General features: G+C 37.5%; 1 protein-coding gene across 3 annotated transcripts in view; it reads left to right on the top strand.

Annotated features, from left to right (window-relative positions):
• CHFR (checkpoint with forkhead and ring finger domains, E3 ubiquitin protein ligase) overlaps positions 1–27,371 on the top strand; it is a 27,542-nt gene extending 171 nt beyond the window's left edge. For 2 of the 3 annotated variants that reach the window (XM_010581692.1, XM_010581691.1), the window contains exons 2-18: positions 340–487; positions 2,591–2,690; positions 10,436–10,545; positions 12,926–12,985; positions 13,139–13,351; positions 14,346–14,561; positions 15,160–15,316; positions 15,572–15,726; positions 16,307–16,469; positions 17,379–17,521; positions 18,533–18,652; positions 18,958–19,041; positions 19,764–19,834; positions 20,836–20,923; positions 21,094–21,201; positions 22,295–22,367; positions 24,704–27,371. In XM_010581692.1, the coding sequence (XP_010579994.1) occupies positions 352–487; positions 2,591–2,690; positions 10,436–10,545; positions 12,926–12,985; positions 13,139–13,351; positions 14,346–14,561; positions 15,160–15,316; positions 15,572–15,726; positions 16,307–16,469; positions 17,379–17,521; positions 18,533–18,652; positions 18,958–19,041; positions 19,764–19,834; positions 20,836–20,923; positions 21,094–21,201; positions 22,295–22,367; positions 24,704–24,746 (2,040 nt within the window). In that variant the 5' untranslated portion in view covers positions 340–351 and the 3' untranslated portion in view covers positions 24,747–27,371. The remainder of the gene's footprint in view (positions 1–339; positions 488–2,590; positions 2,691–10,435; positions 10,546–12,925; positions 12,986–13,138; positions 13,352–14,345; positions 14,562–15,159; positions 15,317–15,571; positions 15,727–16,306; positions 16,470–17,378; positions 17,522–18,532; positions 18,653–18,957; positions 19,042–19,763; positions 19,835–20,835; positions 20,924–21,093; positions 21,202–22,294; positions 22,368–24,703) is intronic. The other variant, XM_010581693.1, reaches the window with a different exon arrangement.
• The last annotated feature ends 423 nt before the right edge of the window (positions 27,372–27,794 follow it).

Below are 27,794 nucleotides of genomic sequence, written 5' to 3'. Positions count from 1 at the left end.
AGAGAAGTGAGCGGAGGGAGGCCGTGTCGTGTCCCCCCCCCTTCTCCAGCCCGATCCCCCTCAGGCGGGGAGCGGCCCTGCGGGGTGGGGGGCGCAGGGAAGGGGGTGGGCTGGCTGCGGGAGGGGGGGGCGAGTGGCCTAGGGGGAGGGCTTTCCAACTCCACACAAAAGGAAGCGGGCAGGGCAGGGGCCGGGGGAGCCCTCGGGGGTGTGAGGGGCTGCGGCGCGCAGGGCCTGGCCCCCGGGAGGGGAGGGGGCTGGCAGCCCCGAGCGAGCCCTCTCCCCCCCCGGGTGCTGTATGATGGTGGGGTTGGGGTTCGCTTTGTTTGTTTTTGCCAGATGTGAATCCAAATGGAGCACTCGGAGGGAGGCGAGCAGAGCCAGCAGCAGCAGCAGCCCTGGGGGAAGCTGATCCGGCTGGGTGCTGATGAGGCAGAGCCGCACGTCTTGCTGCTGAAAAGAGAATGGACAATTGGTCGGAAGAAAGGTGGGACAGGGACACGCTGCGCTGGCGTAGGGCGGTGTTCGGGGCACAGCAGCGATCCCCCCTCCTGGCCTTTAAAACATCGGAAGGTGGACCGAATCTAGTTGGGTTTGGTGCTTTCAACTGTTGGAGGCACTTGCCAGGCGGTCCCTTATTCCTAATTTACCACTTGGCTCTGTGTGAAGAGGAAGTTTTGCGCTGACCTTTTCTTTTTTACCGACTTGGGACTTGTGCACGTTTGAAAGCGAATATGCCTTTTAGGTGGTCTATGGCAGGTTGTACAAATAAGAAAAAACGATTGTTGATTCAGAAGAGTTTCTGTGTATCCATCCTGTTTACATTCTCATTTTGTTTCTGTGGTTAAAATAAGTTGGAACTGCAATGCAAAATGCTTGTGCTTCATAGAAAAGAAAACGCCCACATAAAAGCCCTTAATTCTTCTGGCCATATAAAGATTGCCAACAAGTACCGAAAGTTTCTCTGAGGGTGGATTTGAAAGCTTTAGTCCCAGAGTCTAGGGCTTTTACTACTTGCCTTTATTTTAAAGGATTTCATGCTTGCTGTATTTAAAACAATTATTGCAGTGTTTTAATTTTTTTTACTCTGCCCTGACAGCACTAATTTTCAGTTTCCTGTTCATCAGTTCAAGCTATTTGACTGACCAGTCACATTCTGTAAATAGTCTCGAACAAACACCAGATGCTATAGCTCTATGAGAAATTAAGATAATGTATTGTAGGAAAAAATGTTTTGTCTATTTATATTGGGTAATATACATTTAGATTGTTTCTCATTATCTAAGCTGTAGGTAAATTCTTCAAACTGAGGTCTAGTTGAGGGTTGTCTTGCAGAAAAAAGATGAACTTTTGCATGTTCTATTGCTTCCATAACTGTTCGCTAATAGATTAATAAAATGAGTGGTTACAAGAATACTAAGCTTTGCGTCATAAGTATTACTTAGAAAATCTTCAGGAACATTAGAAATGCTCGTTTAGAGCATTTTGTCCTTCCTGCTCCCATGTGAAAGTCTCACTCTGTAGAATAGAATGGAAATGTTGGCATGCTCCTGAATAAAATTTAGTCCACTCGCTTTCAGTGGACTTCCTAGCATTACAAGTTGTGTGGCAACAGTTAATTCTGTAGCTGTTGATTGTTCCTTGAATATTAGGAGTAGACTAGTGATAAACTGTCACCAGTATGTGTGGTGGCTACTACTTTCCTTCTGGATACGTTGTTCTTGCAGGCTGAGATACAGTGCACCCACAGTGTGAATAGATGGAAGTGAATCATGTTTGTTAATTATAACTTTTGTGTAAGCAAGTACTTTGAGTCATTTGTGAGAGAAGGTAGTGGGGAACCTTGAGCATTGTCTTGAACATTCGATGTTAAAGTGAAGTAAAAATACTAGATTTTCTCAGAGCTCTGGAGTTGTAGGTAGGAAGGTTTCTATCACGGTAACTTTGTCATTACACTTCTCCTGTATATCCCTAAATCTTAGTCCTGGATTTTTAATCTCCCTTCAGTTTTATTAACATAATGGTGCTGTCAACAGAGATGAGGAAAATTTCCCTATTTAAAAACAAACAAAAAAGAAAAACCCTTTAACATAGAACAGTGATACTCTTTTATTTATCAGCTGTTGGCTCCTGCTACTTCCCCCCAGTATAGCAGAATGAAGCAGAAGTTAAATCCAATGTGAAACAGTGTTACAATGACGTGGAAAAAGAGCTGGGTGCTCTGTGATGTATGCCTCTAGAATTTAGATCGAACACTTCTAATATGTGTGAATTTATTTATGTCCCACTTTAGAACAGAGTAATTGTGATTTGATTTTCATCTGTAAGGGCTAGGACTGGTGGGGGGAAAGGGTACTAAAACATCTTGAAATGGTTGAAATAAGCTTATATCGACACATGGAGCTATCTCACTGCTTGAATTTATGTATCACATACTAGGCAGTGTTGCTGCCTATATGCCAGTAGAAGTTTTGAACTATTGCAGATGTACATGAGTCAGTTTGTTGTGCATTTATAGCCATGCAGAATGCTGATCTGTCTGTGTAATGTGTATTTTTAAGCACACTGGAAAATCTGCTTTCTTTTTAAGGTTGTGACTTATCTTTCCCTGGCAACAAGTTGGTGTCTGGAGATCACTGTAAAATCATAGTGGATGAAGAATCTGGTCAGGTGTCATTGGAAGATACAAGGTTTGTTCTTCTGTGAACTTCTACCCTTCCTTTTAGTCTGTGAAGTAAAATCTTGTGTATTGCTCGAGGCATCAATAGTAAATCCTTCTATTTTTTGTGTCTTTTTTTTCCCGCTTTTAATCTAGGTTTGGGGTCTTTTTGGCTCTTTCTAAATATTTTTTTCTCTACAGAGGAATTCATAGTCTACTGGATGAAAAATACTGTTGATGTAATAGTTCTGTAGCATATTTCTTTAGACTTATGAAAAAAGTGATGACAGCATTCTTAAAAGCTCTAAGCATGAGTGTGCCTCATTTCAGGCACCTGTGTAGCGAAGAAAATACCTGCAGGATGATCTCAAAGCATAAAACAGATGTGGAGTAAAAATCTGTACTTGTTAGACATCTTTCTGGTATTCAAAATATCCATAGTCTGTAGAGCATAAGTACTGTAGTAATCTAGCAGTTGTGGTGGGCATGTCAGATGGAGATTAGAGCCTATTCAATCTAATTTAATAATAAAAGATGTTTGCTAGATTTCTACTATTGATATTTCGTTTTGGGTTTTTTTGTTTAATCAGAATGATTATTTTCTTTTCTGGGTGTTTCTGTGTTAAATTAGGGGTGTGAGAACTAAAGCCCTTAATGTAGAAAGGTATTAGCACATACTTCACTGGAACTACTGTTAAAAAGCTAAGCTAATTTAGTGGAACTACTTTTAGCATATAAAGTTAATTACATACTTCTTCATATACTGAAGGCCAGTGAACTTGCTATACTGGTGAGACTATTTCCTGTAGAGTTCTAAGACTACTGTGGGAGTACAAATAGCACTGCAGGCATTGTAGGTAGTTTCCAATGGATTTTAGTTTGTTTTCTGGTTTCCTGTATAAAATTTGAGATGGGAATTTGAATGGAAGGGTGTTTCTTAGGAGGAGATTGTAACCCTCTTCAAATTTTCATCTGCTTCATTTTTGACAGGGTTTTTTGTCTAAGATTGCCAAAAGCTTCTAGTTTATTGCATTTCAAGAGCTCTGTGATGTTTTAAAATGCTTCTGTAAACCACATTCTTTTTCTGCCAGGTTATTGCAGTCAGTAAAGAAACAAATAATACTTTTCTGCCTGCTCCCCCCCATTTTTCATGTCTGGAAGGCATTTTGCCCAAAGACAAAGAAGATGCTTCAAAATATATTGATGTACATACATCAAGAGGAAATTTCATGTTTGAGGTATTGAAGGGTATCATGCCGAATCCCTGTTCCAAAATACCAGAATGCAATTAAATATATTGTTCTGGTAGCTCAGGGTTAGTATCAAATACCTGCTGAGCTTTTGACAAAAATCCCTCCAAGAATATTCTGAAAAACCTTTGAACTGTCTAATTGAATCGCACGCACATTTTTTGGGAGCACTGGCAGAATGTATGAGCTTTGGTTGATGATTTTCTTTCAGCAGAATTTTTGTACCTCTGCTACTTTTCTGCCTCTTGATCAATTAGTAGCTATGTTGATACTAAAAGGAGTCTTTCAGGGTGAGGAACTCGCTTCCAGATATTTACATGGCCTATGCATTTATTTTATTTCCTCAAGTTAAACAGAACATACAGAATTATTCAGGTTGGAAGAGACCTCAGGAGGTCACTTTGCCCATCTTTGACAGAGTTTGAACTTAGACCACTGAATTTGGACTAGGTTGTTTAGGCTTTCTCTAGTCAGGTCTTGAAAACCTGCAAGGACAGAGATTCTGTAGCCTCTTGGGGCTCTTATTCCAGACCTTAATTATCCTCACAGTGTTTTGGGTTTGGGGTTTTTTTTGGTTTTTTTCCCTTGCATCCATTTGAATCTTCCTTGTTTCAATTTATGACCTTTGTCACCTCAGTAAAGAACCTGTCTCTGTCTTTTTGGTAACTTCCTCATAGGTACTGGAAGACTGCTATAAGGTCCCCTGCTCACCAAACCTTCTTCTCCCAGGCAAAATAAGCCTGGTTTCCCTAGCCCCTTAGCTCGTAGGTCTTGTGCCCCATCCCTCTGGCCATGTCAGTGGCTATCTGCTGGACTTGCTCTAGTTTATCAAGACCTTCCTTATACTAGGTGGCCCAAAACTAGATGTAATATTTTAGATGTGGACTAATGAGTTCCAAGTAAAGGGGAATAATAATCACTTCACTTGAGTTTCTGACTACATCCCTGTTAATACAGCCAAGTGTGCTGTAGGCCTTCATCACTGCCAGGGCATGCTGCTGACAAGCCTAGGCATAAGTCCAAGGGGTATAATGTTATGCTTGGTCATAAGATACACAACAACCCTCACTGGTTGGTCTCTAGCCTGTACTGTTGCAGGTGGTTATTCCATCTCAGGTGCAGGACTTAAGGTTTGTCCTTGTTGAATGTCATGATCCTGTCAGCCCATTCCTCTGGCCTGCCTAAGTGCCTCTGAATGGCAGCCCAGCTCTGCCCCTGCTTTGGTGTCATCTGCAAGCTTGATGAGGGTTTATTTCCTCTCTACTTCTAGGTTGTAGCTAGAAAAAATAACCAGGATAGGTCCCTGGATACATCCCTGGAGGGCTTATGCTCCCAGAAGCTGTGGGATAGAATGCTAAAGTTTAGGGAACAATATCAGGCCTAGCTAGGATGTCTAGGAAGTGGCTTATAATTGTCATTCTCGAATGTTATCTCAAATTTCAAGACGTTTCAAACAGCAAATAAGGCCATGTTTGCCTATCATGGTAGTCTTGGAGCATAGCTATAAATAGAAGCTTGAGAAACCGTCCCTAGTTTCAGCTGCATGTAGCTGGTAGAATTGGTTTAGACCAAGGTCATGATAATACAAGCTAAAGAAACTGTGAATGATGCAGAAACATAGCTGCTTTTTTTTTTTTTCTTCCTACACCCCCCCCTCGAGGCAGAAGGTGCAACCAGCAGAAAACTAGCAAAGCCAAAATAAAGTTAATTTTCTATATGATATATTCATGAAAAGGTGGGGCTTGTTACAGTGGTAGTGTAATAGAAAGGCTGCACCTATCGAGTACTACCAATTAGCTGCTTATGCATGTTACATTTCATCGTGGTTTAACCCCAACCAGCAACTAAGCACCACACAGCTGCTTGCTCACTCCCCCTGCACCCAGTAGGATGGGGGAGGGAATCAGAAGGAAAAAGGTAAAACTTGTGGGTTGAGATAAGAACAGCTTAATAGAACAGGAAGGAAGAAGCTAATAATGATAATAATAACAATAATGAAATTACAATAATAATAAAGGGATTGGAATATACAAAACAAGTGATGCACAATGCCGTTGCTCACCACTTGCCAACCAATGCCCACGTAGTTCCCGAGCAGCGATCCCCCCCAGGCCAACTCCCCCCAGTTTATATACTGGGCATGACGTCACATGGTATGGAATACCACTTTGGCCAGTTGGGGTCAGCTGTCCTGCCTGTGTCCCCTCTCAGCTTCTTGTGCCCCTCCAGCCTTCTTGCTGCTGGGGCATGAGAAGCTGAAAAATCCTTGACTTAGTCTGAACGCTACTTAGCAACAACTGAAAACATCAGTGTGTTACCAACATTCTCATACTGAATCCAAAACATTAATGCTATATAGCTACTATACTCTATCCCAGCCAAAACCAGGACAACTTCTATGTATCTAACAAAAAAGTATAAGATCCTTTATGTGTTCTGCTTGCCTGTGAGTTGGTATGAAGCGTGGCTACCATTTGCTGAATTGAGAGACTAAACAGGTTGATATGACTACTTGCAGAAGACTATCTGTTCTGCTGGATCTTCCAATGTTTGTGCTGAATATCAGATGAGCTCTAAAAAATCAAGCAGGCTGAAAGAAGATTTCTGAATGTTTGAGTTGGTATTACTGAATCCCAGAAAAATACTGCGGTGTCAGCTTTTTCTTCTCTGAAGTGGAAAATAGTTTGGAAACATTGCTGTGGTCAAGCTCAGATTTTTCTGGTGAAGAGGAATGCATTGAAGGAGGCAGCTAGTGTGGGACAGTTGAACTGAGTGGACTTTGTTTCTGTATTGTAGCTAAACCAAAGAATATCATCAAATGTATGTAGGCAGCCAACACTGTTTTTTATCTCCCTGGTAGCATAATGAGTTCTTGGATCTACTTTGGAAAGAATTACCATAAATTTTCAGGTGAAAGAAAATGTGTAGAGAGCTCAAAATTATTGAGTAAATAGAAGTTTGGAAGTAACAAAAGCCAAGAGTTAGCAAATAGTACAATAAAATATTCACAGTCTCGCCCTTTTTTGGGGTATGTTTCTGCTTTATTTTCCAAACCATGCACTAGTTGATTTATACTGCTTGAAAGAAAAGAAATTATACAAGCTGACCTAACACAGTGGAGGCAGTAGCTGGCTTGCCCTAAGTAAAAGCAATTGTAAGATTTTCCATTTTGAAAAAGAAATTTTAAAGGCAACTATGGTAATTTTTTTTAAAGACCTTCTTCTTGTCTTCTAGGAAATTTTTTTTTAAGGATTCGAAGTAGTAAGTGATGTTTCGGAGCAGGAAACTATTTACACAAGGCTGATACTCATATGACAGGCAAGCAGATATTCCCTTTCTGAGGGTAAATCAGAGGCTGATCTTAAGTTGCCGCTGGTGTCTTTCCTGCTACTAAATTCTCCTCACCCTACCAGTCAAAACTATTTCTGTGAACGTTAGAGGAATGGAGAATGACACAGTACAGAAGGGATTCTGCAACTAAACAGAATTCAAAGCTCATTTCAGTTTACAGTGTGTTTAGGATAATATGCATTTAAATAGCAGATAACTATTAAAACTGTGAACCCAGAAGCTATACCATAAATTACATTCTTCTCCTGGATGGATGCTAGTAATTACTAAAAAGTAACAGACTTGCATTTTTCTTGGGAGGATACCCAAGTATCTTACAACACATAGATCATTGACCTACTTCAAAAGTAAGCCTGTTCTGAGTGAAAAGTAGCTGTTCACATCAATTCTGCACAACAGTTGGGATCGGGAAGTAAAGGTAATGTATAGTTCATTAATCAAATTGTAGAGTCATCAACCACATTGGAATTGAGTCAAGGCCTGACTTTTTTTTCTTCTACTCTTTAGAAAAGTGACATTGGGACCTTTTGTGGCATTGTTATACACAGACAATTTATATCTGATAGTACCATTTTTCTTCTCCATCTCAAAAAATTATACAGCCAGTTGGTATCGATTCAGTATTAAGTCCTAATGAATGGCCTTCATATTTGGGATTCTCATTGTACTTTCTGCTTATTTTATGGGGACCTTACTTTAATTTGAAACATCGGAGGAATGCACAAATGTCATGATTTATCATGTGTGTTTGGATAGAAAATACCCACAACATTAATCCGATATGGCACCATATCTGTTAAATGCCTCATGCTAAAGCCTGAACCTGGAAATGAAAGACTAATACAATTATCTGGGGTAGCTGGATTTTTTTTTTTTTATACCTTTGATTATTAGCTGAGGTATAAATACAACTACTTCAGTTTGCTAATGTATTTAAGAAAAGCTTATGGTTTTCTGTGGTAAGTGGTATCAGTTCATTCCTACTTCATTTGGGTCCATGGATGCCAAATAATTCATTAGTCGGCTCTCTTTGAAGTCTGTATAACTGTGCAGAATTGAAAAGATTTGGCTGTTTGTAGTCAATTTGACAATTGGGGTCTTGGGTAGCTATTTCTGCAGCTTGCCTTATGAGACCAGCCATGAGCGGTTACTAGATGTGTGATGATTCCCTGCCGCCCCAAGAATACCTCACTTGAGTTATTTGTCCCTCATAACCATCTCGGAACTTGGCAGTCATGACAGAGCAACTTCATAAAATACATTGTTGTGACATTTTTTCCCTATGTTTAGTGAAATAATGGGACTAGGAATTGGCTGTAGAAGCTAAACCTCAGTAAGAGACAATTCTCGTTATTTGAGTTTAGCTGTTTTATTACAAAAGAAGGTCTGAAACACTTAGAGCAGATGAGAAATGCATGCTTTGTTTTGCCTTCTGGAAAACAAAGGAGGTCAAATTTGATGTTTCCTATGTCTCAGGGATTGCTGTCAGCTTTACTGTTTCTTTGGCAATTGAAGGAGGAGTGATTTGTGCTTCGACATAATCTTTTTTAATATATTATCACTAGCATGAATGTTAAGTTTAAAATTAGTATAGTTTCTAACAGGCTGACTAAAATTCTTTTTTCCTCTTAACTGCTAAACTTTGGCATTCTTTTAGTGATGTCTCTGTTCTGGTTCTTTGATGCTTATGTCTTTCAGGCTAATCAACATCTGTATGCCTGAGGTAAAAAGGCAAGCTTAAAATAGTTTTCTTGCTTATAGGAGAAGCTTGAAGATTCTTTAATAGAGCAAATATCAATGTGACCCAAAGATTTTTGTTTGTTTCTTGATGTTTAAAGTCGCATTTTTATTTTTTTGTATCTTCTTATTTATGTTGGATTAGTTGATTCAACCATGTAGATAGTGAAAGCATTTGCAGAGGTAAGAGCAAGAACCGGTACCTTGATCAAGACGTGCTGTAGTGATTCAAAAGGGCTTGCTTTTCCTTTTGACTTTTTAAAGTAATGCTTTTGACTTTGTGTCCAAAAAGGTCAACAGTACAAAGTTCTAGTTTTCTTTCTCTGTTCATGTTACTACATGACAAGAGATTTTTCCACGTTGGTTTTTAAAAGAAAAATAACGAGAAGGGAAGGTGCTTATTTCTAAATAACCATCCCTCTCCTCTAGAGAGAAACTGGTCCGTTTGAGGAAGTCCGTGTTGTGTCCTGGGCACAAGTGGTGGCCTCCAGGAGGTGGCAGCAGAGGTTTGCTGTTATTTCATGCAGCAGCTTGCTCTGCTGAGGGGAAAAAGATTTTCTGTTCATGTTTGGTACTGATTGCTGAGATTTTGAATGGCAGAAGTCTGAATTTCTAGAATGCAGCAGCCCTGAAAGAGGCTTATTGCAACTGAGCTGGAATTATTCAGTACTTGAATAACTTGACTTCGTTATAAAACACTAATAGCTTGTGTGTAAAATATCACCCATAGTGAAGGAGGTACTTCCATTAATCAGCAATGCTCTGCATCTTCCTCTTCCCCAATTTAATTTCTTCCATGAGTCTTGGAGTTTTTATCAATATCAAAATAATTCATTCCAACTCATCTTTTAGTTATGTATAACTTTTCCCACCTTATTAACTTCTTGCTTTTGAGTTTCAAACAGTCTAAGTAACCTCAGAATTTTAGGTTTTTTACTGTTTGAAGCAAGAGGGGAGGAAAAATTAATGCCGCATGGCATCCCTGACTACAGGAAAAGTTCCTTTGTTGCAGAATTTCTTAGGAGATTCCCAGTGTTAATTGGAAAACATAAGCTAGAACTTTTTGAATAGGAGTCCTATTGTCCTTTCCTGGTTTATACTTAAAAGGTGGAGATTATTGTAGAGAAACAATTATCTAATTATGTTGAGACAGTGGCCAAATGTCAGGGAACTTTTGTCTGTGTCTCTGTTTGTCAGCTACTGTCTCTTTACCAGTAGCTGCAAATGAGCTTTGAAGTCCTAGTAGCTCTGCATTTCTGTCTTTGGGAGAAATTTTTCATTTGTTTCTGGGCTTTTTTTTTTTTTTTTTAATCCTGGCTTACATTTTTTTTGAAAGCCAATAGTTTTTCTTCATTAAAAGTATCTTGTGTTTTCCCTTCCTTCCCCTATGTAATTATGAAAACATTTATGCTAAGTTATCTTTTCTTTCTCTTTACAGTACTAATGGAACAGTAATTAATAAACTGAAAGTGGTGAAGAAGCAGACATACCCTTTACAGACTGGGGATGTGATCTATGTTGTTTACAGAAAAAATGAGCCAGAAAACAGTAAGTAAATGATATTTTTTTAAATGGCATGCTTAGTCATTTTTTTTGAGTCATGAGAGTAAAGAAATATCAGTACAATTAAACCAGAATTATTCAATTTTAAGACAAATAATTTGCTAATGTTTAAAAACAAGTCTCTATAGAAGAGGTCATGGATGTGCCAGTTTTTACAGGGACAAGTCTGAGCAACTGTCTGAAATTGAAATGTGCCTAGAAGTATCTTTGAAAGAACTAGTGCATGGAATGGTAACTAATGGGGTCCTGATCACATGCCCAATGCTTCTTTTAGAAGTCAAATTGCTGGGATAGTTAGTGATACTTAATATATCACATTGAAGCAATTTTTGGCACCAGAAGGAAAGGCTGCAAAAGCTTTTTTGTTTTGTTTTGGGTTGGGTTTCTTTGTTTTAAAGAGAGAAGAGGTAAAATCGGGGGGAGGTGGGGAAAGCCCTATAGTGCAAGTAGAATTAGTAAAATTGGCAAAATATTTGTGTGGTCTTAAAAAAGAATCATGCCTCACATGCCTATAATTCTTTTTAGGATGATGCAATTGAAATAACATAATTAGGTGGGTTTTGGTTTTGTTTTTTTTAATTAATAAAGGTCCTTTCTCAAAGTTTTTTAAATAAGCCAAGCTATTGTTGGGCAGGAAGTAATGTTCTTTCATGTGTTAACTGGGTAGAAGTCAGGGACCAAGGTTTGGGTGTAAATGCTCAGTTTCTGCAATGGAACAAAATTAATAAAAGATTTCATGAATTATCTGTGTTGTCATCTGTCTTAAAGATGTTCATAAATTATTTGGGAAATTATAACTACTGAGGCAGCAGAATTTTCATTTCATACCTTTTCATTTCATTCAGTTATACAGGATCGTTAAATCCAATGCTGACTGAAAAGATTTACAGAAAGAATTTAATTGCTCATTTTTATGAAATAACAGATGGGTTCAACTTTGATAAATGGGGGGGAGAGAGGGAATGGGCAAACTCTGTTTTTACAGATGTATTGTTGTGCCCCTGCTGACTACTCTGCCCACTAGCATGCAATTCTTCTTTTAGGTGTGAAATGTGTAATATTTAAATTTTAGTAGAGAGCACTCACTTTCTGGAAAAGACTTTAGATGAAAAAGGCATTTTAAATGTTAGTTCTCATTACTGTATTTGATAACTCTGAAGTGGAACTTTTAAGGTGAAGAGACAGACTTTATATGGTCATAAGCTCCCTTGTTATTGTGAAGACAGTTGGATGTACCAGGAGGTGGAAGGATGAAGTATTAGATACATTTACAGCATGATATTTAATGTAAAAACACAAGACTGTATTTACAGTTTTCATACAGGAATAAACATATGAACTGTTAATCTAAAAAATTCTAGATACATACATACTACTGAAATTCTTCCTTTATGAAGTTGCTGTTAACTTATATACAGACAGATCAGACAGATTTATGCTGTCTGATGTAAATGGTACAAGAAGCAGTGATAATCTATATTTGTCTGTGTGGCTTGTTTATCTCACCAATCCTTTCTAAGATGGCACTATTGCAGTTGATGCTACTCAGAAGAACTCACTTACATGAATTTTCCAGGTACTTTGTAATGAACTGAATCACTGGTTTCTGTTTGGGTTAACAACTATTTGTATTACCAAGCCTCCATTTTTGCTTTTTCAGCTTCTCCATCTTCAAAGACAGAGAATTTAGATTTGGCATGCCTATTTGGCCATTCTGAGTAGTTCTGGAGGAGACAATAATCTAACTTTTGATCAGAAAAAGGGTTGCTACAAACTAAGAGAGTCTTATTTGCTTCTAGGTGACTGGAGATGAGAAAAAGTACCAAGTTAGGGAAGCAAGGAACTGTATTATGTTGAAGTAAGATGGAGAAGAAAGGGATATTATCCAGTTGGTTTTATTAATAGATACTTATGGCATGTCTTAATCTTTATTTTTGAGAGTTCATGCATCTCACAAAGAAATTGAATAAAATTGATTGAAGAAGTTGAGAAGTGAGTTCAGAAATAATAAGCTTCTTCGAAGAACTTTCATTCAAGTATCAGTGAAAATAGTTTGTTCTGACACAGAGCAGATTTTAGGTTTAAGAATTAATCAAGCCTCTAGTTCCATGGCTGGCACAAGTTAAACGTCACACAAAAGCTGCTCTGCCTGGTTTCCTGAGAAGAAAAGATCTTGCTGTGCTGTTCCTAATTGCCTCCTAAGTAGGAGTATTAACATTGTACTGTAGAGGTGACCCTTCATTTGCCTCTTCGATTGTCAGACACTTTGGGGAAGCAGCCACTTGTGAATAGAAGTTGTTTATGTGGGATTAAGGTTAGAGAATTTTTGATTAAAAATTCTGATCAATATTTTTTAACCTTTCAGACGTTGCTTATCTTTATGAATCCTTATACACAAAACATGATGCAACTCAAGAACCAGTAGGTAAGGAAGTAATTCAAGATCCATGAAGAGGAGCTAAGCTCCAATGACTAATGTAACCTTCTCTCAAGAGTTTGATTCCTTGGAATTTTGAAGCCATGGTGTGGTGACCGTCACACAGATCTTTCTCTTTCCTTTCCCCCCTTCCAACTGTAGAAGTTAATGTAGAAAACCAATGCCATGTGACCAAAGATACCTCAAGTACAGGAAGAAGTAATGATGAGACCCAAATTACCTCATCACCATCAGCTACTCAGTCTTGCTATGAGGAACCACAGCCATCTACTTCTACATCTAACCTCTTTAATGCTTCTTCTACCTCTTTTATTGAGTCTGCATCTGTTCAGAAGGATAATCCTTCTACATCTGGTAAGAATTATGTCAAGTATTTAAAGTTTGATATCCCATCAACTGTTACTGCAGTTTTGAATTTTAACAGATTAATATCTTACCCCTATCTGGGTCTTTAGCATTTGCTTTGTAAAGTTCTAGTGAAAATACCAGGTGGATATGTGCATTTTAACTTTTGCTTTATAAGCAAGCAGGGTAAATCCTGGTGGATGAGTAAGGCAACTGTGAGAATTGCTTCTGCTCAGAGAGGCAGAAAATGCATGTAAATCCCAAACTGTTCTATCTTTACAGTACAGTTTTGTAGTGGAGCACTGGTGAAAACTTACCAAATCTATGTGGCTCATATAACAAAGTCAGTAGATAGGAGTGCTTCTGCTCATGCAGTCACTCAGAGAAACTACTCTAATTGTCACTGTTACTGCTGCCAATCACCAGTCCCCTTTCCCTTGCCTAGAGCTCTAAGGCCAAAATATACCATATGGATGCCTAGTCTAGTCTGTTGGCATTATGTTGGCAAGTGTAATACCACAACGTTGTGTAACTCTCAAATAGAACTGGAGCAAGAATGGCTATCTAGCAAATGGCATTTGTCAGCAGTTTATTGGGACTTTTTAAACATGCTCATATGAAAACAAAGCTTTGCCCTCTGCTGTTTATCCTTACCTGTTACATATAATCAATATTGCATAAATCGTCTGCCTGGCATCTTTGTCAGGAAGAGCTGTTGTGGATAATAGTCTTATGAATAAATACTCTACAATTTAAAGAGGAATGGGGATTTTAAGTAGTCTTACACAACTAATAGCTTGTTTTTCCCCCAGGTCTTCCAATTAGTCAGATTGGCTCAGAATGCATTTAGTGTAGTTATGCAGACATTGCTTTTTTGCTCCACTTTTTCCTATTCAGATGTTTGGACTGATGTGTGTGCATCATCAGTGTTTGAGTGCCTTTTGTTTTCACATGTCCCATATCTGTATGTAGCTGCGTTCATGTTTCTGTTTTTATTTTCCAGGATCACAATCCTTAGTTTTCACTCCTGTGCCTGCTTTCCCCATCTTAGAATCTGTGTGTCTAAGAGCACTGCATGATGAACATGAAAAGCTGGATGTGAATACTGAAACTTCTGCAGTCACTTCAGAAATCACTGACAAAGAAAAAGCAGAATCAGATTCTCAAAGAACAGGGGAGGAGGAAGGTTTGGAACCTGCTAAGAAGAAACTAAAAGGAGGCTAGTATACTTACTACAGTATTGTGCAACCTACCCTGCACTGTTTTATTTTAATGTTATTGTTGAAAGTTACTTTAAAAAACCTAATTAAAAACTTAAAGCTAAGTCCATTTTTCATAGAAGTCCAGTGAGATTAACAGAAACATAAGGATCTGTGCCTATTTTTCTTTATCAATATGAAATAAACTCAAAATGCCCGCATATCAAACCTGGAAGGTCTTGAAAGGTTATGTTAGTAGGGGATAGGTAACTTTTTCCTCCTCACAATGTTATTTTATGTTTTAGTATTGTATTAAATAAGAAAAGCAGAACTCACCTCTCATTCTGCACACACACACCCCAGCCCCTCCAAACTGAGTCAGGTCGGCTGTCATCAGTCCTTCAATTTGTTTCTTCCTTCTTATTGACTTGATTTCTGGTCCAGTGAAAATAATGTCTTCAGTAGCAGAAGCTGTTATGTGTAAAGCAAGAACCTTTAATGGGACCATTGCCAGTGAATCGGTGTATATCGTTCAGGTCTTTTTTTTTAACACTTAAATAAAAATAAATTTTAAAAAGCTTCAAAAAATACATACTGTGGAATCTTCTGTCTTTGTAGATGAAGATGCTTGTCCAAATCTTTCACCAGCAGCTCCAAGTGAATGTATAATTAAAATTGGCTCTGAAGATGCAAAAACATCAAATGTGAAACCGGATAAGATGGAAGAAACGTTAACTTGCATTATCTGCCAAGAACTGTTGCATGACTGTGTAAGGTATGTATGATTGACAAAAGCTGTATTCATGTGGTAATAATATAAGAAGTTCAGTGACAACTGTTTGAGGAGGCTAGGATATTTAGGGTTTTCATAAGCCCTTCTGAGTCCCGTTGCTTCCCTCCCTCCCCCCCCCAGTCTATATAGTCAAATCAATGCTGAACAGTTTTTTGCATGTTATGAATGTATCTGAAAAATGAAAGATTTGTGTTTTGACTGCATTTCTTTAATTGTTTTCATGTTTATGTTTTCCAGCTTGCAGCCTTGTATGCATACTTTTTGTGCTGCCTGCTACTCAGGATGGATGGAAAGATCTTCTCTATGTCCAACTTGTCGCTGTCCAGTAGAACGTATTTGTAAAAATCACATATTGAACAACTTGGTTGAAGCTTATCTGATTCAGCATCCAGGCAAGTTCAACAGTGTGTGTAACAGAATCTGATGTATTTCACAGGTTAGCTGCATAATTGATGTATGCACAAACTGCTGTCTGTTGAATTTCTATGTATGTTTTAGTCTGCTGTTTTCTCTGACATGGCTGTAAGAAAACAAGTTCATTTACTATGACATAATAACTTGTTGTAATATTTAAAATACTGGGTGAGAATTGAAGGTGATTTAATACTGAGTATGCTAAGATATCTTAATTTTATGTTGCTACTTAATCATGAGAAGGGTATCAGTTTTATCAAATAGGGCACACTGGCTGATTAGGCCACCTAAATTCCGCTACTTCTGAAAAATATATTTGAATATGGATTTAATTAACTTCGACCATGGCCTCTTGAAAATAAAACTTAAGTTGCCTGATACTACACTTCCATTAACAGATAGGGGAATTTAACTAAGATCTTCTAGAGCTTTGTTATCCAAAATAAGTTTTATGGAAATGAAAACACAATAATTGTAACGGTGTTAATAAAGTAGGATTGGGATAAGGGATGTGAGGTGTTCTTTTCTCTTGAAATTTGAATTTGGTTCTCATACCAGATAAATGTCGTAATGAAGATGATGTACGTAGCATGGATGCTAGAAACAAAATTACTCAAGACATGTTGCAACCTAAGGTGCGGAGATCTTTTTCAGACGAGGAAGGAAGTTCTGAAGATCTATTGGAATTGTCAGATGTAGATAGTGAATCTTCAGATATCAGGTATGTCTATTTAAGTTGTGCGCTGAATTAGATTTACTTATGTTTGAATGCACAAACCCACAAAATTATCTAGTTTCACAAACACTGTTATTGCTGATAGTGTTTCCATGATCATTGCTAGAACAAATCTTATTTTTGTTTTCAGGTAAGTTCATTCTTACCAGTAACTATCTTGGCAATTCTACTGGCCATCCTACTGAACCCTGAGCAGTCAGCACAAAGTAATTAAAATTAGAACTTCCTAGAAGTCCAGCAAGATTCAGTTTATGACCAACAGTTCTACCCTGAATTGTGCAACAGCTTCATGTGAGATATGTGAAATTACCTTTTCCCGTTACAAATTGACTGTTGCTTTAGAGAAAACAGGTTTTTGGCTAACCTCTTCTCAGGAGATAAAGCAGTCCATGACCCTATGAGTGCAGCTGCAATGATTGTGCTTGCTTATGTGTCTGGAATGTTGCTTTCACCAGGTGTATGGTACTGAAGCAGCTGATGCTTGACCTAGGGATTCCCAGGCACCAAAGTATCTCCTTTTTATTTCCAACAGCAAACATTTTTTTCTGTTTGTCTAGAGGGGAACACAAGAACTCTTCATGTAGATAATTGTTCCACCTTTGTTCCTCTCTTTCTTGTTCATCTCACTTCCAGTCGCACTGCTCTGTTTTTCTTTTTTTTTTTTTTTTTAAACTGCTTGAGGAATACTACGAAATACAAAGTTTTTATCTGTTACAACCACAGCAGTCTTCACAGCTGTGAGGTACCAAGCTATGTAAACTTCCATATGTTACTGGATGAAGAAATTCCAAATTTAAACTTTGAAAGTATGACCAACCCTGTCTAGCATAGGGATATGAGTTATATTTGCATTTTTTGGGTGTGATTTCCTATGACCTTATTTTGTTCTTTCAGTCAACCATATATAGTATGCAGACAGTGCCCAGGGTATCGAAGACACTCTGTTCCAACTCTGCCTGGCACAGGCCAAGAGACAGAAGCGGGAGGAATGCAAGCACTGGGAGATGCGCCATCTACATCTGCCAACTTCCCTGCAGGTCAGCATCATGACATCTTCTCAGTAGTGTGATACTAAAATACTACAACTCATACATTCGTTATGAACTAAGCAAGCTCACTCTCGCAGTACTGCAAAAGTAACACCACTTCACATAGGTGTCTACAAGTATCATGAGATTTGACCATGGTTTTTCTGTGGTTGTCTAAAATAGATTACTGCCGGTTGATAGTTCTTAAACTGTTCTACATATTGAAATATTTTACACACCTACTGTCATGGTTTAACCCCAGCCAACAACGGAGCCCCATGCAGCCACTCACTCATTTCCCCCCCCACCCAGTAGGATGGGAGAGGGAATCAGAAGGAAAAAGGTAAAACTCATGGGTTGAGATAAGAACAGCTTAATAGAACAGAAAGGAAGGCACTAATAATGATAACAATAACAATAATAAAATGACAATAATAATAAAAGGATTAGAATATACAAAACAAGTGATGCACAATGCAGTTGCTCACCACTTGCTCACCAATGCCCAGTTAGTTCCTGAGCAGCGATCTGCCCCAGGCCAACTCCCCCCCCAGTTTATATACTGGGCATGATGTCACATGGTATGGAATACCACTTTGGCCAGTTGGGGTCAGCTGCCCTGGCTGTGTCCCCTCTCAGCTTCTTGTGCCCCTCCAGCCTTCTTGCTGGCCGGGCACAAGAAGCTGAAAAATCCTTGACTTAGTCTAAACACTAGTTGGCAACAACTGAAAACATTGGTGTGTAATCAACATTATTCTCATGCTGAATCCAAAACATAGCAATATACTAGCTACTAGAAAGAAAATTAACTCTATCCCAGCCAAAACCAGGACACCTATGTAGTTTTGAAGTCTGAGTGCCATTTTTCTGCTCTTTTATAGAATCTTTGTAAAAATGATATTGCTTGCTTGTTGCTTTCAGATTTTTATGTTGCTAATATTCACTAAGATTCCTAGTCCAGATTGCAATTGTGTACATTGTTCAGTCTGTCCTCTTTTTTCCTGTTTTTAACTCATCTAGCTGTCCAGGAATATGTGTGTCCTGCTCAAGGAAGTCATGTAATATGCACCTGCTGCTTTCAGCCAATGCCTGACCGAAGAGCAGAGCGTGAACAGAATCCTCATGTTGCTCCTCAGCAATGTGTGTACTTTTTGTTTAGTCTTGGCTACAGAACTAAATCTCTCCTTATTTTTGATTAAACTTAAGTTTACTTTGAAGAGTGTTCTTCATTTGAATATTCTTTATCTGACTTTTGTAGTGACAACATGAAAGAATCTTCCTTTATAAAATTTATTATTCCTCTATAGAATATATTTTAAATGAGAAAGTTGTACTTTTTTTAACCAAGTTTATCAGAGCTCTATATTTATTGATTTATAGGAACAATAACTGTTGAGTTTTGTTGTGTGCAGGTCTTCACAGGGGTTTTCTTTGTTATTTTACAGGTACAGTTTGTCTGCAACCCTTCTGTCACTTATACTGGGGCTGCACTCGGATGGCATGTTTTGGCTGTTTGGCACCATTCTGTGGTATTGTGGAATAATCTGTTTCTTACGAGCCTGCTCGCTTTGCAATAATGTCTGTCTGTCTTGAACTTTAGGTAATTTAAGAAATATAATAGATTAGTTTGGAGCACAGTCATGCAAAAGGAAACAAAGGCTGTGTCCTCACATCACAAACAAAAAATTCTTGAGTGGTATGTGTTTTAACTTTGAGGGGATTTAACTTCTTGTCTTCATACCATATTGGGCTTGAAAACTACACTTGTTGAGCACAGTGCTTTCCCATATAAAATGAATTATGGTGTATTTCAGCATAGGAAGAGAATCATACAAATCAATGCAAGAGCACTGAACATCTGACGTTAACTGATTAGGAAAGAACCTTACCCTCTTAAACATGCAGACTTCTGAAACTCAAGGTTTTAGACATTTTTTAAAAATAAATTAGAACAGTTGAAATTACCTGGCTGGAGTTTGAAGCTAATGGAATATGCTTTATTAGCACTGTTAATTTGTGCAGATGAGTAGTAGTGTTTGTGGACTAAAGGTGAAATTGTAAATTCTCAATGTCTTTGCCACTGGAAGCTATAGATCACATGCTTTAGCATATGTTGAATGCAGTCATATACTTGGTGCTCATGTGAGTCTGTGCACATGATTTCAGGAAATAGAAGAACCTTTAGAAAATGTATGAGGGCCATGGGATTAGGGGAGGAAATGGTAACTTTTCTTCTTTTTGTTCTGATTAGAAATAAATCTTGGTGATAAGTGTTTAGACGGAGTCCTAAATAACAACCACTACGAGTCAGATATCCTAAAGGTATGTTCAAAAATCATTATGTGTGATGCATAATAATAAACGTACAAAGTTTAAGGTGTACTCACACATGAAATTACAGTGGTGTGCTGCCTAACAGTTACAGTGGCAGCATTGTGTCACTTGCCACACCTGATTCTGAAAGGCAAATTTAATGACCCCTAAATGTTCAACTGGACCAAAGTTATAGTTACTGTGTCTAGATTAGAAGTATTTTGAGGTGATAATTTGGCTCTTTCAGTCTCTGTGTAAGAGGGCATCGTATTCGAGAGATGCATTCCATTTAGCATCAGCTCTTCCCATACCACCCAAATTAACAAAAACAACAGAAAAAGCACTTTCATGCAATCCTGATGTTTAATTTCTCCAATGTGTATGTCTGACAGGGGCCAAGAAGGCCAAAATTCTAGGCATAACTTCTGAATTTGAGTATAAATGACTGATAGACACACTGTAGAATTCAGATACGTTTGGTTATTAAATCATAAAAGAATTTTACTTGTATGAAGTATTTGTTAGGGAAGCCAGTTTCTACAGTCTAAAGTGTAACATCCAAAATATTAATTAAGAGAAAAATAATTTGCTAAAAATATCCCAGGAAAACAAGGCTTGTTAAATATTTTTTCACAGACAAGTTAAACTTCACCCTAGGTTATATGGAAAATATTTTGCCCATACCATAACAGGGTTATCTAAATTAGGTAAACTGGATGAAATCTTGATTTAAGGTAAATGAGAATGTGACTGAAATGAATCCTTTTGCATTCTTTTGGCAAAAGTGGGGATCTTCTGAAAAAAAGATACCGAGTGGAAGGTTTTATTGGTGATCTGAAAGTATCATGCTAATTAAGTTAAAGGTATTTAATTTTTACTTGGTAATCAACATCAATCCATTTTGAAAACCTGGTTAGATCTAGATTTGGAAATATTTCAGGGTAAGTGGCTTGGTCACTCTTTAATGTTGGAAGTTTTTCTAGATTAAACACTTAAATTGCTCTTTTCAGGATTACCTGGCATCCAGGGGTCTGACATGGAAAAATATGTTAAACGAAAGCCTCTTAGCTCTTCAAAGAGGAGTTTTCATGTTGTCAGGTATGTGTTCATTTTTTTGCATGTGTAACTCTTTGTTTATATATAACTCAGTAATATTATCAAGAGGTTTGAAGTTCTGTGTATATAACCAGTGACATCATGACATTTTTGTTAAATCTGATTTCTCAAGGCTTACACTGACATTACGTACAACCTGATTTTCTCCCCAGATTACAGAATTACTGGGAACACAGTGCTTTGCTACTGTTGTGGCCTTCGCAGCTTTCGAGAACTTGCCTACCAGTACAGGCAGAATATTCCTGTTGCTGAATTGCCAGGTGGGGATTGCTTCACACAGTAAGGGGGAAAAGTCATTTAAAGAGTTAAAGTCAGTTTTATCCTTGGTTTTTTTTAGCACCTTCATGTAGCCCAGTGCAAACCTCTTTGCAGGGCTAATGTCTTACGCTGATTGCTTTACTAGTCAGCTGCTAAGTCTGCATATAGTTATTGTCAGACTCCCTAATGGAATCTTTTCTTTCAGTATGATTTCTCATCCCTTGAATAAATATATCTGCATGGTGAAAAGAGGAATTCAGTAAAATCCAGAATATACTCAACAGAAACTAACTGCTGTAATGTAATTTCTTTTCCCATTTAAATATATAAGATGATGCACCACTTGAACAATTTCACATTTTACCAGCTCTCAACTTGGAACAAGAATGTTTTCATAAATTAATTCTAAATCTGTTTGCATTTACAGTTTTAGAATAAAATAGCATGCAAGCAACTGTGCCTCCTTCAATCCTAAATCTGTTGGGAACAGAAGCTCTTCCAACAGTCTACTTTTAAAGATTACTTTTGTCCATCTAGTTGCTGTTGTTAGCAACAGCTTCCCTGTCTTTAACTGTTGAGAGCTCTGCTTCTGCTGCTGTGCATAATGAGAGACAGTCAGTCTACCTTGTTCCTCCTTAGTATTGCTTTTCATTTTACTGCAACAGCCTGCTGGACAGCTGAGTTATAAAGTATGTAAAAGTGGGGGAAAACCAACAAACTCTACCCAAATTAATAAATTTTTCTTTCATATGGAAATATATCTAGACATCTGCCCAGTGTCCTAAACTGTAAAGTCAATCTCCATTAAACAAAGTGGTAAAATTTCAGTTGACAGCACCGAGAACCAAATTCTTTCTTAATAAGTCAGCGTGAGCCTAATACTCAGAATGAATTTTTTGTCCTTCACTAAGTGTTTGCTTTGCTTCTAGAAAGGTGAACCAATATAGTTTACAGTCATTTCTTGCCAATCATGTCTTGTTTCTCTACAAAGCCTGCTCTGATGAGTAACCACCATTAGCAGTGGCTTAATCATCTGCATCATCTTATTTAATGACGGCTGTAATAAATGTAGCATTTCATTTGCTCTTTTTGTAGTGACTGTCACATCACGTCCTGATTGCTACTGGGGGCGCAACTGTCGAACTCAGGTCAAAGCACATCATGCCATGTAAGTTACACAGTTTAGAAAGTGGTTTGGGTTTTGTTTCTATTTAAAAAACAACAACAACAAAAAACCACACCTTTGAAGTGCCAGAAATTGCATGAGTAACACTGTTGCAGTGTAAGCAAAATTGGGTGAGCTTTGGGGGGGGGGGGGGGGGGTCATTTTTGTTTTTAACACAACTTTGAAATGAGCCTTTTGTGCATGTCAGAAAGGCGCCACTAGCACTTCTAAGTTGATGTAACCCATTGCTGACACTTCCTGAGTCTTGTTTTCCACCCACAACTCCCTGCTTCATTCCTATTCTCCCACTGAAGCAGCTTCTCATTTGCTCATGTCTGAGTGCTTCTTAAAATTACTGTATATACAATAATTAGCCCTGCGGAATTTCTGTTTGAAACTATGAGAGACTCTTCTAGTGAAGTGCAACATACTTTGAAGGGATAAATTGGTGGAAATAATTTGCAACAAAAGAAGCAAGAGAAGTTTGGAACATGTAACATTAGGAACCTGGTGTGGCTTAGCAGTTCCTGATTTTGAGGAGTTTCTAGGTCTTAAGCCTCTGACCCAAACAATCTGGCATATGGTGAAAATAATATACTGAGCCTGAAAAGAGATTAACCCTCTACTTCTCGAGTGTTTTAATACGTCTAGGGGACATGGACTCCTGGTATCTGGTCATTCATGACAAATGTCCATCCAAATTAAATCAAGGTCCTTGATTAAAAAGAATCAAGGCCACTGATGACCAATGCAATTTCATTTTTACAAAAAGATGCATGTGTGGTAAGACAAGTATTGAAGACTTGTAAAACAAAGCAAAAATTATATGCCTAAGACCTAACTGGTTCCAGGGAGGGTAGAAAAATCCTTGCTTTATGAATAATTCTCTTAAATTCTCAGTGCAATTTAAGATAGAGGAGCTGTTACCCCTTATTGAGAAATTGCTTTAATGAATAGTAGATTCTGCAGTATCTTTCTAATGCTGCAATGAACATACACACTTAGCATAATTCCTTTAATATTTCAGGTACTATGGGTTGAAAATAACCAGTCTGTACAGCTCAGGCAAGCAGATCATAAGAAGGACTTGTAAAATATTCATCCCCAGTCTCTTATAAATTCAGAGGGTTTTACCAAATAACTTTCAAAAATAATTTGGGATTTAAATTGCAGATGTAATTCAAAGTACCACTGCTATCTGTAATTTCACATTACATGACTGTCTATGTTCCCAGAGGAGATTTTGTTTTGAAATGTTAGAGAGTTAATTCAGTATCAAAGTACTTACCAGTCGTCTTTGTTCATATTGTGGTGGATAATTCCACCTAGAATAGAAACGACTCAGGGTTTTTTCCTTTTTTTCCTTCTCCTTTTTTCTTTTTGTTTTTTTGTTTGTTTGGTTGGTTTGGTTTGGTTTTGTTTTCCTTTCAAGCATTAGCTGTTCCTAGAACTTTACTGGCTGCTGCTCTTAGTTCCTAAAATCTATAAAAGCAAACAGTCCTGTCATACCACTCCTAGATATCCAGTTATGTTTTTTTTTAAATGAGCTAAACTGTTTTGCTAAGTAGTTTGGTTATGCAAGCAAGGTTTCTTTCTAATCTTTGATCCAATTCAGCAAGAGAGAGAAAAGTCATGGTCTCTTGCATCATCTCTTCCACATGTATAGGTATATACACACTTAACACCCGAGCTCCTGTTTCAGTTATGTATCAGGGGACACACAACCCAAGTAAGAGAAGAGCAAAGAATGAATAGTGAGATGTTTTTGAGAAGTAGAAAGAAGTGCCTCATGTAAAACTGTGTTATCTGTTTAACTCATGAAGACAGGCTTGCCATTCCCTTAAAACCTAAATAATACAGAATGAGAAAGACTTCTCTTTCTTTCCAGAAGAAGATTCTAAGCTAGTGAAAGAACATGTTTATGTTGAAATGTATTATTAGCCTGGATAATTCTAGTTCCTAGTGACTTGTATAATGTTGTCTACTAAAAATTACTAATGTCTTACAGGGAAAAATTAATTCACTGATTCCTGGTTTAATTGCCTTCTGGGTTTGAAGTATGCAGAAGTATAGAGGAATGCTTTTGATAACAGGTTTTCTGTGTGCATAGTAAAACTAACACGGGTTAGGCAGGAGAGATGTTGAAAATCCTGTTACAGATAACATAGTAGTAGAGTATGATCTGAACAGGTTCTGAAAAACAGGTATGTTAGTGTGTTAATGTTCTGCTTTAAACTGTTTAACATTTAAAATACCCTGTGAAAGATGCTGACTTGTTTTTGTTGCCTGACTTCTGAGAACTCTTTTTGGTTTTGTTTTTTGTTTTTTTTTTATTTCAGGAAATTCAATCACATTTGTGAACAAACACGATTCAAGAACTGAATACTTGTAGTCTGTAGAGAGGGGACAAAAACCTGTTACACTGCTTGTACAGTTTAAGGTTTCAGGGGATCTTCTCAGTTCCCCCATAGCAGGGAATCAATAACTTTTGCATCAGGTAATCTGGTGTGAACTTTTTAATTTGTAGAATTTTACAGCTGTACATGAATAAGGTAGACTTTTTTTTTCCAAGAAAGTCCAGCAAGCATTGCATTCCATCCTCATGACTACAGTGTCCCTGTATCACTTCAGTGAAGAACACAAACAGAAATCACATACACAAAAACCAGCCATATCTTGGGAAGACCTAAGAATAAGGAGTGTATTTGCACTACTTGTGAAGAAACTAAGAAAAATCCTTAGACTTAAAATAGAAAAGTTTTGTAAAAGTATCTGATGGATATTTCAAGAGCCATTAATATTTAAGAAGGGAATTGTCAGTGTATATTTGTAACTGCATTTTGCGGTAGTCTGATATTTTGTCGCTACCCATTGCATTTGGGCTAGAAACCACATTGTTATTCACTTTAAAAAAAATAATTCCGTCCATTAAACAGCCGTTTCAACTTAAAGCTTCTACCATATGTGCGGTGTTATAGTGGAAGTAGTACAGTTTCTTTTTTTAGTTTAGTCATGTTGATGTTTTTATTCACATTAAATTACAAAAATGATTGCACAAAAATTTGAAAATCACATTTAAAGTTGGGGTAATACTTGAAGCAGAACAGACTTCTGCTAATATTACTTCTGTAGTGTTTTATATCAGAAGACCAAACAGTGCTTTTGACAGAGCAGCCAGTAGGACACACTGGTTCATTTTTTTTAATTTCTTTTTGGTTTGATACTGTATGCTAAATATGTACCTCTGCCATGCAGCTGTTCTTTAGCATGCATACACTGGTGAAAATGTAGAAAAAGCTATAATTTAAAACAGAATATAGCAGCTTTACTGGAAGGAACAATCTTACAGAAAATAATTCAGTTTGGACAAATTGTAGCAATATGGAGGCATTTCTGGATAGGGATAGGGATGATGAAGGGGAACACTGGTGTCACTGACGTAAAAAATATAGAGTTTATTTTCATGCCTTCTGCAGAGCTCATTCAGGAAATGTCCTAAGCATCCTTAAAAAAAAAAAAAAAACTCAATCCCAACACCCCCACCCCACCAACTGAAATGATCTGATCTGTTTCATCATAATCTGGTAGCTAATGTTGACAAACCTCAACCGGGACCAATTTTTCTTTTTCATCATACCTAGAAGAGTGAAACAGAATGAGAAGAAAGCATATAAAGTTACCTCTGTAGATACCATGTTGTTTTTAAGTATGCCTTATTTTATGAGCAGGATTTATACTTTGATGTTGAAAGTGTACACACGATATCTTGTGATATAATGGAGCACAAATGATGCAGCACATTGTGTCTACTGGTGTCAGTGAATTAAACAGCTATTTCCAGTAATGCACATCTTAATATGAATGCTAATTAGAATGATGCATTTCTGTTTAGATTTTTATTTTTTAAAATAGCTGTCGCAAGGATGGGTCTGTTGACCATGCCCATATGCTATTAAAAATACACTTTGGTGTGGACTTCTCTTCCTAATCTCTGGGCATTTTCTCCTGTGAGTAGGATTGAAATTGGATCTGGAATAATACTTGAAACTTCTTTTAACAACAACAGTGTGTTTCTGTCTTTTAGTATTATTAACAATGTTCTGTTGCTTCTGTATTTGTATTTTATGTTTAGATTTTTTTTAATGGTTATTGTATCTTCTCAGGACAACCATTCCCAGCTGGTTTTGATCTCACTTTCATCTCTGGCTGTGCATGTAGCAAATTGAGTGCAGTTGTGGAGATCAAGCCTTTGCACATTATATGCAGAAATGTGCTTTGCATTCTCATTCACCACTTCCCACACCCCAGATGGGCTTTCAGCATAGACTTGTCACTGTGCTAGTGTTCAAGCCTCTTGTGCTGAATTTTTTTTGTTGGTCAAGAATAATGTGTCTACAGTACTATGTACAACCTCACTTGCACTTACTCAAGTTATGTTTGTATAGGGATGTATTACGTGACTTTAAGAAAAAAAATTGGGAAAAAACTCCAAACAACGAAACTCATGTACCTAACATCTAAACTACCTGTGCAGTAGAGGTTCTTCAAATTCCTTTTATAAACCTCTCTTCCTTTTCCCTGTTACAGATAATTAATCTGCCTTTCTATGCATATAGGGTTGCGGTAGTGCAATGGAATGAAGTGATTTTTTTGTCATTTATATTGTACCAGGAAGAGATGAGAAATTAACTTGCGGATGGGGAGGGTGAATAAATCCTGATCTTTATATGCTCTTAAGTAAGTAAGAGTATCTGTCATGGGTATTACATACTCTATACATTAGACCTTTTTAAATGTATGGTTACCAGGTGATAGTTAATGTGATAAATGTATGAACTATGCTTGGTGTAATTGTTTAAATACTGTAAAGGTGCAGCATATTTTTAACCTGTCTAAAGCACACCCCCACCTCCTTTATAAGAGATATTTGGAAGCTGAGCATGAGATGTGGTAGAATAGATGTTGTAAAAACCAAGGTTATTATGATAGGGTTTGACATAGTGGTGAACAACGTATGTAGTCTCTGTCTTTGAGAAAGTTCTTTTATAAAGAAGGTGGAGAGTAGTTCTTCCAGTTCTCTTTTGTGATTTATTTTTTTCCTGAACTAAGAAGTTATTAATTAAAAAAGAAAAAAAAAAAAGATATTCACTGAAGTTGTCTGTTTCTGTTTCTTCTGTGGCATATTCTCTCACCACAGAAATGGATGTATGCAACACTTGCTAATGCTTGGTCAAGCTATTAGTTCTTTGAATGTTGAGATTTTACAACTAAATATCATCCTTGAACTTGTAGTATCTGAAAATGATACGAGTTTTTGTGTCATTCCAAGAAATTCTCTCAAACTTTCTTAGAAGTGTCAGATGATATCACAAAGGATCATCAGTATCTCTACAGGATTTATAACAAATGATATAAGCAAAAAACTATTAA

The sequence above is a fragment of the Haliaeetus leucocephalus genome, unplaced genomic scaffold (assembly GCF_000737465.1).
Source record: "Haliaeetus leucocephalus isolate CR32 unplaced genomic scaffold, Haliaeetus_leucocephalus-4.0 Scaffold802, whole genome shotgun sequence".
Lineage (NCBI taxonomy): Eukaryota > Metazoa > Chordata > Aves > Accipitriformes > Accipitridae > Haliaeetus > Haliaeetus leucocephalus.
Note: the sequence above shows the minus strand (reverse complement) of the source record. Positions and strands in the feature narration are given on the sequence as shown.